General features: G+C 38.0%; 1 protein-coding gene across 1 annotated transcript in view; it reads right to left on the reverse strand.

The window, feature by feature from the left end:
- Positions 1-14089, reverse strand: part of LOC128738224 (SCY1-like protein 2) — a 154639-nt gene that overhangs the window by 99286 nt on the left and 41264 nt on the right. The window contains exons 2-3 of the mRNA XM_053833207.1: positions 1176-1301; positions 497-595 (exon numbers count right to left, since the gene is read on the reverse strand). Coding sequence (XP_053689182.1) covers positions 497-595; positions 1176-1301 — 225 coding nt within the window. The remainder of the gene's footprint in view (positions 1-496; positions 596-1175; positions 1302-14089) is intronic.

The raw sequence follows: 14089 nt of genomic DNA on the forward strand, positions 1-14089 counted from the left end.
TGAATATTGAATAAGGCTTTTCGCGGAGCTTTTTCTTAGAAATCATTTTTCTCAGAGTGATATGTCTTTTAGTTTGTGAATTAACTTTCATATCGCAAAAAAACCCTACTCGGCTTTTGTCAACCTGAAAACCTCCTGGCGCCAAAAGCGTTGGTGGTAGGCAGTACTCTCTCTAGTGATTCGATTTACGGAATGTGTCAGTCAGAAATTTATTATATTTCACCACGCTGGAATTCCTTCCGGCACGGCGGCGGTGGCGCCCTGCGGAACACATTCTACGCCAGGTGGCGAAATTCCTGTTCGAAAAAATATGACAGCATATCATGGTACCACTTCTGTTTAAGTATTTTGTTGGTATAGCAGCGACGACGACGATTCCACTCCCCGAAATTGATGCGCGTAATTTGATGCTTGGAAATTTATGCGATGCAACGTTTTCGCTATTATCGTTTTGTTTTTTCATAGGCTAGAAGAGGTTTTTTTTCATCCGGCTCACCTGGTATGCTAACACATTCGCTAGGCTGGCGATGACTGGTTCGGCGGCAAACGAGAGGGTTTCCGAGCTCTCCTCGACGGTATGCATTATTTGCAGGATCTGTGGATGGTACGGGAAAGCGAAAAGAAAAAAAATGTAGAAAACAGCCACATAAGTAAGAAACGTGATGAAATTAAACGCAAACCAGAACAAAATTAAAATCTGATTAAATGTCGTTTAGAGAAGGCTGTTGGAGGAAGTAAAACGGTAAAACATATTTAAAACTATAGGACTGTAATTTCATCCCTGCTAGTTTAGGCCTTTCTGATGAAATAGGATAAAGCTATACCTAGTAGAAATTATTATCCTGCAACTTTTTGCCTTTGCGGTGCAAGTGTTTATGATTTCACTCTGTTCCGATGTCAGCAGACTGAAGTAACAGTTTGTATTTTATTTCTCGCAGAGCGCGTGAAACTACTGGGAATTATTTCCACGAAAAACTAATGGGAGTTGTGGATTTTAATTCGTTTCCGGCTTAGGCTTATCCGATTTAAAGTTTTCCCGCTCGTTGTGGGCTTAGGAAATGGAATTCTTTTACCTTAATTGGATTGTACGAAATTTTATAAGCGAAATGAAACTCATCTTGAGTACAGTTTATTTCTGTAAGGTTAAATCTAGACCGTTGAGGACTTTAACTTACCTTCGGATGTCGAAAACGTTCCAGCTGCTTAACGGAAGCCCGCAGGATCTCCGTAACCATGTCTTTCCGCTTGGGTTTGTGTAATTTCTCTGCGGTACGTTTCTCAAACACAAATATTGAACATTCCTGGAAGTGAAAAACAAAGCAAAAATATGTTCATCAACTTTGCGGTCTTGCTTTGTGCCGGGGAAGGTAATTAGTTTTGTATGCTTGGTGAATAATTGAAACCTGTCGGTAGAGACACAGAGGGGAGGACAGAGACCGTTGATTGATAGTTGGTGTGATAGGTTCTTTCATATACCAATCAATAAATATAATTCCCTCTGTTGTGATTGTGTTTAAGTTATTTTTTTATGGGGAGTGTTGTGTGTGATAAATTGCTGTCTAAAGGGATTTATTGGTTGTTTGATAATTTGACCTCGGAAACCTGCAATTAGTAACATAATCTGTAGGATTAATCATTTGCAAAATATTACGCTGCGCTATCCAATTGAAAAATCGGTGTTATTTATGGATGCACTATCGCATTTCGTTGAAACCAACAATTTCATCAGAATGCGATTGGTGGAAGAATAAATGGGAAATGATATAATTTTGAAATTAACCGTAACTCAAACTCCACAGATTGCCAGAAAAAAATGCGAGTTTAGGATTCACCCACTCTTTATTTTTTAATTTTTCGATTTTTTCAATTTCAGCTGAGTTTTTGCGCGAAGAATTTTTATCGTAGATTTATAAAAAAAACGAAAGCTACGTTTCTAAACGCAGAAGTCCGCTGTTTTTAATTTAATCGTTCAATATCTTTGCGATAAGTAACTATGGGGTTGAGGAGCCACCTAGTCATACATAATCCCGATTCACACTTTTTTCGAGTTTTTAAAGGAATTATATCCACAAGTACTCAAGTTTTTGGTTGAAAATAACTGGATATAACATTGATTTTAGCATAATACATTGCTTTCTTAGCGGAAAGAAACTGCTGGTTAACGAAATTTGTTTAGTTTCGTCCAGCTAATATAGGGCATAGTTTCATTTTTGATTATTGCTGCCGCGTTTGTAGAAAATATATTTGTTATGTAGTAAACAAATGTATTACCTTGCTATATATATGAAGCAATTTGTAATTTCTGTTTTAAATGAAGTACACTCAACCCCCGCTAATATGAAAAACACCTTGTTCAGATTAGGCGAATTCACTTTTAATTTGAATAGTTGGTAACTCTATTCATTTCCACATACGCACAAGGCGCGCACCCTATGAACTTGTTGTTTTGATTTGACGAAAACAAAGGTTTTGAAAACATTTCGAATTTGCGCGAATTCTGAATGTTTGGAAATAAAAAGAAAACTTATCCAATTTAATTCTGCTATGTATGTATATTTTATTCTTGATAGATACGTATTTCGCCTACGGCTTGCAGGCTTCCTCATTGTCTGTTTTCAAACTACAGTGAGGAAGCCTGCAAGTCGTAGGCGAAATACGTATCTGTCAAGAATAAAATATACATAGTAGAATTAAATTGGATAAGTTTCTTTTTTATTTAATTTCCAGGTTTCATATTCTACTAAGGCGTTCCAAAAACTTCAGTCAATCGTCAATTAGCTAACGTCCTCGGCACATTAATAGTTTTTTGTTACACTGTCTATTAATTATTTCACACTTGACAGAAACACAAGCAGAAAACATGTAAACAACTGCATACAACTAATCGTAAAGCAACAAATTAAATGCCCAAACACCTATTTTCGGATTAGATAGTCAGTAATTTTTCCTCACTTTGAAAATTGCTACTTCATGTCACATGCATGAATGGAATTTCCCCTTTTTGTATAAAGCATCAGTTTTGCATAAATTCATGCAGTTTATGGATACAATCGGATGAAAGATGGGTTTGGTCGCTCACTTCTTCATACCTGTTCACTTTCAGGACATCAAATTGGACTAGATTTATCACGGTCCTAAGAAATCTTGTTGGGATGAGGATACTTAACACTGTTTCTGGTGCACTTCCCTTATACAGACATCAATTTGGTCAGCGCTTATGCCGATCCTAAGAAATTTTGTGACGACGAGAGGACTTTACCACATTTCCTGGTGTACTCCCCAAGCTCAGATCTCAAATTAGTATAACTCTGAACGTCGTAAACAAACTTCTACCTGTTGGAAGAAGGGTCAATAAAACCCTACCGTTTCACACTACTACCGGGAAGATCACGCCCTGAACCGGCTATACTTGCCATCGGACCTTAGTATGTTACACATTTTACTGCCGAATTGTAAAAGAGCTCAACATATCGTTAGTGAAGCTCGGACATGAAGAATGTGAAGTTGGCGTTGTGGCTGGCAAACACCGGAAATCACTCGGGCATACGCGCGAAAACTTGCGAAAGAAGCACGTGACTCCGATCGTGCAAATGGTGAAGAAGTCAAAAAGGATGTAGTAGTACTGGCTGTGAATATGCAGAACGTTTTTTTGAATATCAAATATAAATAACAGTTTTAATAAACAATATGTTACCACAGGTCATCCAGTTACCCCGGCTTGATGGACCCAAGACAGTTGTATTCGCGCAACGTCTTTTCGTGTTTAACGAAACCTTTGCACCGGTTGGGAAATATGCAAAAACCCACCCAGTGATAGCTTACCTGTGAGTTGCAGGAAGATCGGTAAACGACATTCTTAGCTGTTTCCACCAAATAGTTGAGCGCCTTAGTAGTCTACGCAAAATTATATTTTGGCTAGACAATTGCTCGGCTCAAAAGAAAAATTAGGGGCTTTTCCTTCTTCTGGTGTTGCTAGTGAATTCTCCGTCAATCCAGGTGAAAGAGATAGTTTTTTGAGCCTGGCCACACTTTTATGGCAGCAGACTCTTTTCACACTGCAGTGTAAAAAGCTATACGTCAGAACCCTCCCGTAACATTTCCCGATTTCGTTGAATGTGTTTCCAAATCAAAGCAAAAAGTCGATATGCAAGTGTCTAATTTCCTTCAACCATTGCTCAGTGTGGGGAATATATTTTAAACAAATGCAAAAACCGACTTTACAACGACAATAGTAGATGGCTCATTGTAGGTAAAGGTTGTATGGATCTACAGTACAGCAGTTCCATCGGTGATGGCACAAAACTTCGAATCATTGCTTTGTTTTCGAAGAAACAATTGAAGATAATTACCGCTATGGAATTTAATGTGTTAAATTCACTGAACTTTCAGACTAATCCAGTCGGTTTAGACATTGTCCGACAAAATTCGTTACTAAAAGTAATTCTACCTCTGATTGAGTAAGAACAGAAACAATTTTGGGAATACATACCCGTAACGAATAACAATTCGTGAATAATAGCAATAAATATTATGTACTTAAATTAGATTACTTGATTGAGTATTATTTGCTTTTAAAATAAATAAACAGTCATTCGAATAAGTCACCCAAGTAGCACATTTTTGTCACATTTTGTTTCTGCAACCTATTTATGACTAAAATTGGTGATAAATGAGTTACAGTAACTTAATAAGATAGCGTGTGCTACTTGGGCAGCTGAATTATAAAAAATGGGATAACAGAATTAGCTATCTTTTCCATAAAGGAAAAGATGGTACTGTTATGTGCTACTTTCAATACGAAACCCACACAACTTGGTAAATTTTTGTACTTTGCAGAAAGCAACAGGCCAATTTCAATGTGTTTTTAAAAATTACACCAAAAATAGAATCTAATTATTCAGTTAATTCAAAAATGACGAAAATCGATATGGGACTCATTTGTGAGTATGGGCATTATATCCGCAAACGACCTCTAGTTTCAAATATATAATTTCTTTCGTTAAATCTCTGCTCTTTCCTCGGAAAACCACTTCGTTAGCTTCTTTACAAATCGTTATATCTTTCAAATTTTTCCTAACTCAAGCTTTCCTCTCTCTGCTTTTATTTGTTTACTTTTGGGTTTTGACATTTATGCTATAACAATGTTCACGCTGCTGCAGGTGCGGTTTGCTAATCCTGGTGTCTGGAAAGTCTGGTGAAGTCTCCACTACTGAGCCGGACATACAATCTTGTATCTCTAGCACCGCAAATTTAGCGACTGGTCTCCTGAATTCTCCAATCGAAGATTTTACTCACGACTGCCTGATTCTGTCGTCCGCTGCGCAATAAACTTCGAATACCACACCACGGATCAAGCGGCGTTGTCTATTATCATCTGGCGTTGTCTATTATCATCTGGCGTTGTCTATTATCATCGACGTAGGCTAGTGAAATCACCACATGTTAATGGCGGAGACTCTGTAAGCCACTTGGTTTTCCGGTTGTTCGAACGTAAGTACTCAGTGAGTCCACAATCGAACTGCCAGTAGCTGCGACTGCTTGTAACTCTGAGAGCTTCAGCTTCGTTAGTTGGTCGAATGTAGTTTTCTGTTCCGACGCCCCGTACGAAATGGTTAGGTGTCAATGGCTATTGTCATCCCGGTTCAAAGGCGATTGGATGCGAATTGATCAGATCTTCTGCTTCTGCCAGTACTGTCAGGAGTACTTCATCCGTCATCGTTCGCCCAGCATCAAACACGGTCAACGCTGCCTTTACAAAACGTACTAATCTTTCTCACACTCTTCCCACGTAGGGTGCACTAGGTGGGTTAAAGTTCCAGCGTGTTCTGGAGTCGGTAAATGTGTCTTTGCACTCGTTTTTGATCCGCTTTACAATGTCTTTGCTAGCTGCTTGAAGGTTTGTGCCGCTGATTTTATCCACCTATCATATCAATGTGCACGATAAAATTTAATGCGCACATGCTGCAAACGAACTAAGACTGCGCAAAATTTATTATTTATTCTATGGGATATTTTATTATTGACGCTATAAACCAAATCGTTCAGAATGATCTGACGGTAAAACTTTAACTTTTCTGCTCACGGACATATTTTCAAGTTGACAAAGCTGGCGAACTGATTACCTTTTACCAGAGCGAAAGGCGAAAAGCTTTATTAAATTATGGCGGTGGCTGTCAAACAGCGAAAACTTAATTGGTTTTATTGCCGCTTTCAGCAGAGCGTGACTACTTGAGCTTATAACCTGATTCTTATAGAGGTTATGAAAACATTCTGAGGAGTGGGCCACTTGGTTAGAAAGCAGTTTTATAGCGGTCATTAGAAAGTTCTGGTGGAGCTCATAGTTTTATTAGCGGTTTTATTAAATTGGTCATGGAAACCACTATTGGAACGTAATAAAACTTGGAATTGTTACTTTGGAATGGACTAAAGAGAAATGGGAGAAAAAGACGAAATCTGGAAACGGAAATGGGGAGAATGGGCAAACGGGGAAAAAAGTACTGAAATAAAAGCAGTGAAAAACGTGAGGAAAAACAGGACTGAAAATTTAAAAAAATGAGACAGAAAACGAACAAAAACGAAAGAATAAAAAACGAAACACGGGACAGAAAAAAGTAAATCTAAAGTAAGTAAATCTTTCTAAGACTTCGCCCTTCTTTATCGATAGACTTCACAGCCGGCTATTAGAGTACAGGACAGTTACAGGGCTAGTGCAACAATCCTACTGACTCTATATAGCATCAATTGGGTCTATTATAATTTCAGGTGATACTTCGTAGGGGAATTGTGTATAACGTGCCCCCCCCCCCCCTGGCAAATGTGCCCCCCTTCGTTTTTCCCTAAACAAGCGAAATTAAAATGAAAACCCCCAGAAACCATAGTATTTGATGGAAATAGCCTACTATGCAAGTATGACTGTTGTCACATGCTGTAAAAACAAAACAAAAATAAATTTGTTTTTGAGTAGCTTCCGATGTAACTTTTGGCGTCGTTTCCATAAGCTATTTTCTAGTCAAAATCTGTAAATAACCGGTTGTGGCAATTCGATTGCGTGAAGTGAACTTCAAAAAGACATCTCTGTCACAAATAACGGTATGGAACGCTTGATTTGCTTTGACATTTAATATCTTTTCAAATAAGTAAAAGCAGGCCAATATGCCCCACTTGCGGTGGTGCAATTTGCCCCCCTTGCAAATGTGGCTATTAACATAGGTAAACAGATCTAAGTTGAAGTCAATTGCCATTATTAAATTGAATTAGTATTGTAGAGTAACCGTGGTGGGAATAATTTATTACCAACGTCCAAATTTCAGGTAATTCAACTACGCGGTGCAAAATGCCACAGTTACAGTATAATGTGCCCCATGCAGAAAAGAAAAAGTGCACCAGAAGGCCGAAATTTTATTTTACATTTTTTTTACATAACAGTATGATATTTTGAAAACAACGGAAATAGTTTTACTCTCTTCAAAATAGAGTTGGTCTGTCACTGGTAGAAATACTCAAATTACCGCATTGAACATATTATATTATAGGTGGGGCATTTTACCCCGCGCAAACGAGAAACACAATATTTAGGTGCTTTTATTGAATAATTCCTAGCATATTTATTCCACAATACTAAATTAAATAAACAATTGCAATTGGTTTTCAGCTCAAATACCAACATATACACGTAGTTGTAACGTTAATTTGGGGAAGCATAACAGAGATATATCGATTTATTCTTAGGGGGGGCACATTATACACATTTCCCCTAATCTAATTTCGTGTCCATGTACGGTTGAAATTAAACTTCTTAGACCAATCTCATGTATCAGTATTGACCTTGAAATGGGGTCATACATATATATTAATATTTTTTTGAAACGGTGCGGATGGAAGGTCCTTCCAGCATTGGACAAAAGGTAGGAGTTAAAACGACTACTTGTTAAGAGTTCCTACCAATACCCCCCCCCCCACTCTTCACCTTTCCGCTCTTTCCGCTCCTTCTCCAAAAAAATTTTCATTTCTTTCCCATACCGTCCCTTCATCAATTGTAGAACCACCGTTTAAAAAAAAATATCAATTAAACTTCTTGTTTAAATTAGTCCAATTTCAAAACTAATTTGAATTCCAATTTTAGGTTCAATTTCAAGTCAATTTTAAGCTTTGATTTAAAACTTAAATTTTAAGAACAATTTAAATTTCAATTTCAAGTCAAATTCAAAAGGAATTCTTAATCTAATTTCAGGTCTATTCATGTCCAATTTCAAGTCCAATTTCGATTCAAATTTTAAGTTAAATTTTGAGCCTAACTTCAAATTCAATTGCAAGTCTAATTTAATTCCAATTTCAAATACAATTTCAAATAAAAACTTCAAGTTTTGTTCTAAATCGATTTCGTGTTTAATTCCAAGTAATATTTTCAGTCCAAACTATTCTAAATTTATGTCCGATTTCAAGTCCAATTTTAAAATCAAGTTCTATTTTAGGCCAAATTTCTAGTTCAGTATGAAATAAAGCTTTAAACTCAAATTAGTCCATATTTAAGTATAAAGTCCTATGTGAAGTTCGCTTTCAAGTCCAGATTCAGCTCTGTTTTATAGTTCATATTCAACTTCGATTTTAAATCCAATTACACTCGAAAGTTCGAAGTTTTTGACCAAATCGGTTGGTATTTTAGTGACAAGTAATAACATATTCGTATTTTTACGATTACTCCGTTTTTAAATAAATAAATTGTTAAATCATCCTAGTGGAACTTGACAAAGCGTTAAGACAAAATTATTAGGATGGCAAATGACGCTATACTTTACGGTTTTGCGTTATATAACCGGCAAAACATTTAATCAAGACACACTAAAATAACAAAATCGAATTAAAACAACTGAAACAAGTTTAGCACCAAATTAAAAATTAAGAAGATTGTGATATTACAGTGTAAACATTTTGCAGAGACGGCTTTACTTGCTGTAAATGATTGGTACCCCATCGGCCTTTAAAGTCTGAGCACGTCAGTGCCAGTAGCAAACAAAAAAGAGTGTTATTGCACCATTTACAACAGTACATTGGATGCTGTCAGCAAATGAAAGATATTTATTCTGAGAATGCCCTCCCTTTTTTGCCAATGCTGCCCTGCTCAGAAGCCACGTGCCTTGGGGGCTTTGATTTGAATCCGTGGTCATATTTGCATTTCGGAATATTTTTTTTTGTTTGCCGACGCGATACGCGCCGCTTTCGTTTTCTGAATTGCGTACGATACCGCCGTCGGTGATTTTTTTTTTCAAATAAAATATTGACAGTATCCCCTGTCGATGCGGGTGGGAAATGTCAACAAGCTAGGAAAACAGTGTGCCAGGATGACAGCGGGATTTCTTAACTTGTGCGGTGAATTGTTTGCGAATACTGTTAAGTTGAATGTTCTTTTTGCACTAGGCTTGCACGTGACACTGCGAATTGTAGGTCAGCAATGATTGTTTTGGATTTGTGTCACAGCTATTAGAATCTGGTACGTTGACGTGAAGATAGTCCATGGGGCTTATGAAATGTTTACAGACAAAGCTGCGTCGAGTAGAATACTCGACTCGAGATAAATGGCATTTTTATCATTCTGAATAGAGTATTCGTGTCACACTTTTTAACTTACTAGCATAATAAAGTATCATTCTTAACATTGTTTTAGTAAAACATTTGGTTTAGAGATCTTGGTAATGCTCTGACCTGGAATAAGCAGCAATAGCTAAACTACATTCGCAATGTTGCGAAGCAATAATAACTGTAATACTCTGACCTTGTTCAGTCATAACGTTTAGAGACCCAACACTCACTGCTTGATAACACATTGCTGCAATGTAAATAATTATTCTAACTGCCGCGATTCGCTATAGATGCTGGATTGGCTTCGGTTCAAAAAGTTGACAGTCATTACGGTGATTACAGATTGTTACTTTCCGCTGCGCTCGCTGCTCTGTCGAGCAATCGTAGCGCACGTGCTGCGGGTGGAAAGCAAAATGCGTGTGGGTGGAGGAAAACAACCCAACCAACCAACGATGTTCGCTGTGCCGTGTGCGAAAATGACTCTATTTAAGCGCCAGCAAAGGAAGTCGAGTGTGACAACCGGTGATGAAGGGTTTCGACACTACGCGATGCCAGAATGGTTGACAATTTCTATTTCCGTCGTTTTCATGGAAATTTTGGGCGGTGAGAAAAATTACCCTTGTTGCTTGTTTCGTTCGAATGGTAGTGAAGATATAATTTGTTTGGTATTTTTTTCGGTGAATAAATATATTTTTAAACATCATTGCACTTCAGGAAATATTTGTTTTCAAAACAAACAATGTAAAAAGAGTGAAGCAAATGAATATATATGAGCAGTTGTCCGTAAATATTCAAGCTAAGTACACTGTGTACAAATAGTATCCCTGTAAATGCTTGTAAAAATAGTCGGTGATTTATTTTACTCAACTCTTTCGTAGTAATGAGCTCTGTTTTTATTTGTTTGAATAGAATCGGAAGACTGAAAATAGTTGAGAGCAATACAAATGTATCGCCGTTTGTTAAAATCAATTTCAATACACTCTGCTCAAGTATTAATCCAGATATTACCTTATGCAAGTTTAACAAGGAATATAAAATAATTTGCTACGTAGAACCAAAAACCTGGGGTTTTTGCCCGCAGCTACCATATCATAAACTTTCTTGCAAATTTATCGACAAAAACGAACTTGAACTTGCTAGGGACGTAACCTAGACCTGTGGTTTTATAGAACTTTTGTTCGGGAAGTTGCCCATAATCCATCTTCGTCGTCCATAAGGATGCATCCTTCGTGCTCCGTAAGAACCTCACTGTATAACTTTCGGGAACGTCTTTTGGCCACTAAATACTATTCTAGTGTCTCGTTTGATTGCTTACTACCCAAAAAGATCGAAATCCTTCTCGCGGACGATTCCCGGCATTGAATTTTTTGACAATATCATAATCCGACAGCCTTGGGTTTCCTCTTGTCGTTCCCAACACCATTAAAGGTAGCTTCCGATCCTTAGTTCCACTACGACATTTTTTATGATCTTGCCGATCGATAGATGGAAGGTAATATTTGTCCCGTCTGGGCGATCGGCTGCACTGACGTAGTTATCGCAGTATTACGCTGATCTACGCCGTTCTCCCAGATCTTGTCATGTCGTCTATCCCTTATAGCAAATGAATTCTTAGGGCAGTATCAGGTGGGCTTTAAGGGAGCCCGTGTTACTACAATGAAATTCTCACTCACCGATAAATCCATTAGAAATGCCGGGATTACAACGTACCCACGCATCATATTTATGGATATCAAGGCAGCATACGATACAGTCGAGCACGAACAGCTATGGCGCATGAGAACGGTTTTCCGGACAAACTGACGAGGCTGATCAAAGCTTCCCTGGAACGAGTGATGTGCTACGGGCGTGTTTCGGGGTCATTTTCGAGTCCCTTTGAACTACGACTGAAAACGGAGTGTTAAAATGACTGCGTCGTAGACCAACTACAACGAAAATTGAAGCTCAAAGGAAACGAATGTGCGCCCCCCACAGGCGATGAACTAGGGTAGATGAGTTCGAATATTTGGGATTGCTGATGATCCTTTATAGATCAGTATATGGATTAGAAGCCGGAAAGGTCACTCACTGAGGACATACTGTATATGGCCTTAACGTGTTCGAGCTGGTTCGACGGTGCTTCGGATGATATTTAACAGAGTACAAACTTAGAGCTTGGAGAGATTCTCATCGTACATTTGGCGAAAGTCGGAAGGCTTCAGTGGGCTAGACTTGGAGTAAGGATGCTGGACGACAGTGCTGCGAAAATGGTTCCAATTTTGCAGAATAATTTTTTTCTGTATCTTTATTCAGCAAAATTGTAGATAATAACTAGTACTATAAATGTCCCATATATAATTTTGTCAAATGAGGCGGTACTGTCAAATGAATCAAAATTAAGTCAAAGTGATCGGCCTGCTTGAATGATATGAATGTTTCTGTGCGGTATGGATTATTACCTCTGGTTTTATCATGGTATTACGTAATGCCAAGTTGACACGAATCAAAATACACTTATAACTAGCTATAACTTTTTATAAAGTAAATTTATCATGGTTGCTTATATTACCATGATAAAATTGGTTGCCTGCGACACATCTTTTATGAACTTACTATAAGTGGGGCGTAGCAATACAATAAGGGGCACTTATCGAAGTTGATCTTACTGCGCTTGCTTGTCAAACCGCAATAAAACTATTAGTTTTATGCTGATATTAATATCGTAACACCCTGACTAAACAAATTTATTGATTTGTTGAAGAATATTAGAGTTCAACACCGAAATAATGATTTTATGCGAGGCCATATTGCCGTTTTCAAGCAATTGTTTGTTCGCCAAACATCAAAGCAAACCAATGTAGCGAATCGAGCGAGAAGTCAACCATGCATAGGCCTACTCAGACGCGAAACACAGCTGCTGTGTGCAGACATTCTGTTACCCACACACTCGCGCACGCACGTGCTCACATCGTTTTTTGCATAGCTTATTCGCGAGTCAAAAAACTCGTGGAGAATCAGCTGCCCGTAAGGCAGGTGGCGCACTAGGATACAAATTTTGCATTACTTTTTCTTTTCTTCTTCATCTTCGCCCTCGATTTTGCTCACGGACGGGAGTGCGAGCCGTCGCGAGTAATCGGTATCAGAAGATCGGGCTGCAATGACGAACGACGAGTGACGACTGTAGCTGTTAGCTAAACACACACTCGCAAAAACACGTTGCAGTGAATGAAGAAATAAGAGCGGGAGCTTTATAGAGATGCTTATGCTGGCGTGAATGAATACGCCTGTCTAACAAAATTAGACCACACGAGGCTTCGCAATACTGAAGCAAACTGTGAATTGCAGAAAGGAAGTTATCATTGATCGGTTTTCATGTAAGAATGCAATTAGAATAAGTTTGATAGAAACTAAGATTGCTAATCAAATATAATTATTCGGTTTAAACAACTGGAGTTAAGAAATTGCAAAATGTTGATGGCGCGTTAATTTTAGCCACTTATTATTCCAATATGCACGATAAAATTTAATGCGCATAAGCTGCACAATTACCGAAACGAATTTTATTATGGTCGCTATAAACCAAATCGATGAGGATGACTTGACAGTAAAACTTTACCTTTTCTGTTCACGGTTATATATTTTCAAATTAACACAGCAGTTAGTTTTTTACACAGCAAGCTTTATACTTTACAGTTTTGTCAAACAAAACGAAAAGCTTCAACAGATTATAGCAGTTTCCGTCAAGCAGCGAAAAACATCATCGGTTTTATTGCTGCTTTCAGCAGAGCGTAATAAACCTACTTGAGCTTATGGCCCAACTCTTCAAAAGGTTAAAAAACCGGAAGAATGGGCCTCTTTGTCGAAAGAAAGTTTTATAGCGGTCATTAGAAGGTTCTAGTGGAGCTTATTCGTCCGATTCGTTGACCATCACCGTTGGCTTGAGAAGCTTTTGGCTGCTTGGAAGAACACAACGTGAAACAGAGCAAGTCTCAACTTAAACTTTGTAAGACTTCTCTTAATTTTGTAATATTGTCTTGTATTGGGGTTGGTATCGAATGGCCGAAACACAAATGACCGAATAATAGTCGAAATCCAAATGGCCGAATTTCAACAACTGTCACAGAGGGCCGAAATTATATTTGATCAAATCTCGAAAGCCCGAACCCCTGTTTAGGCAAATTACAAAAGGCCGAACTCTTATTTGGCTGCGTCTCGAAAGGCTTAACATTAAAAGAAGAATTTTTTTTCAATAACGAAAATATGAATAGGAGAGCAGTTAACAAATAACTTTAGGCCATTACAAATATTTTATAAAGTTTTTGTCCTTCCGGTGTTATTGATATTTATTTACTTCATAGTTATTTCATCTGGCCTTCACAGGCCTCAATGAAATTTGGGGGGTGGGGAAAAGCCCACCTGAGGTCGACCCTCAGGTGCGCGTAAAAACCCCACCATCTTTTGACACCGTTACAAAAGTTTTACAATTACAAAACTATCTTACGATCTATATACATTTATACTAGCTTATATAAAA

The sequence above is a fragment of the Sabethes cyaneus genome, chromosome 2 (assembly GCF_943734655.1).
Source record: "Sabethes cyaneus chromosome 2, idSabCyanKW18_F2, whole genome shotgun sequence".
Taxonomy (NCBI): Eukaryota; Metazoa; Arthropoda; class Insecta; order Diptera; family Culicidae; genus Sabethes; species Sabethes cyaneus.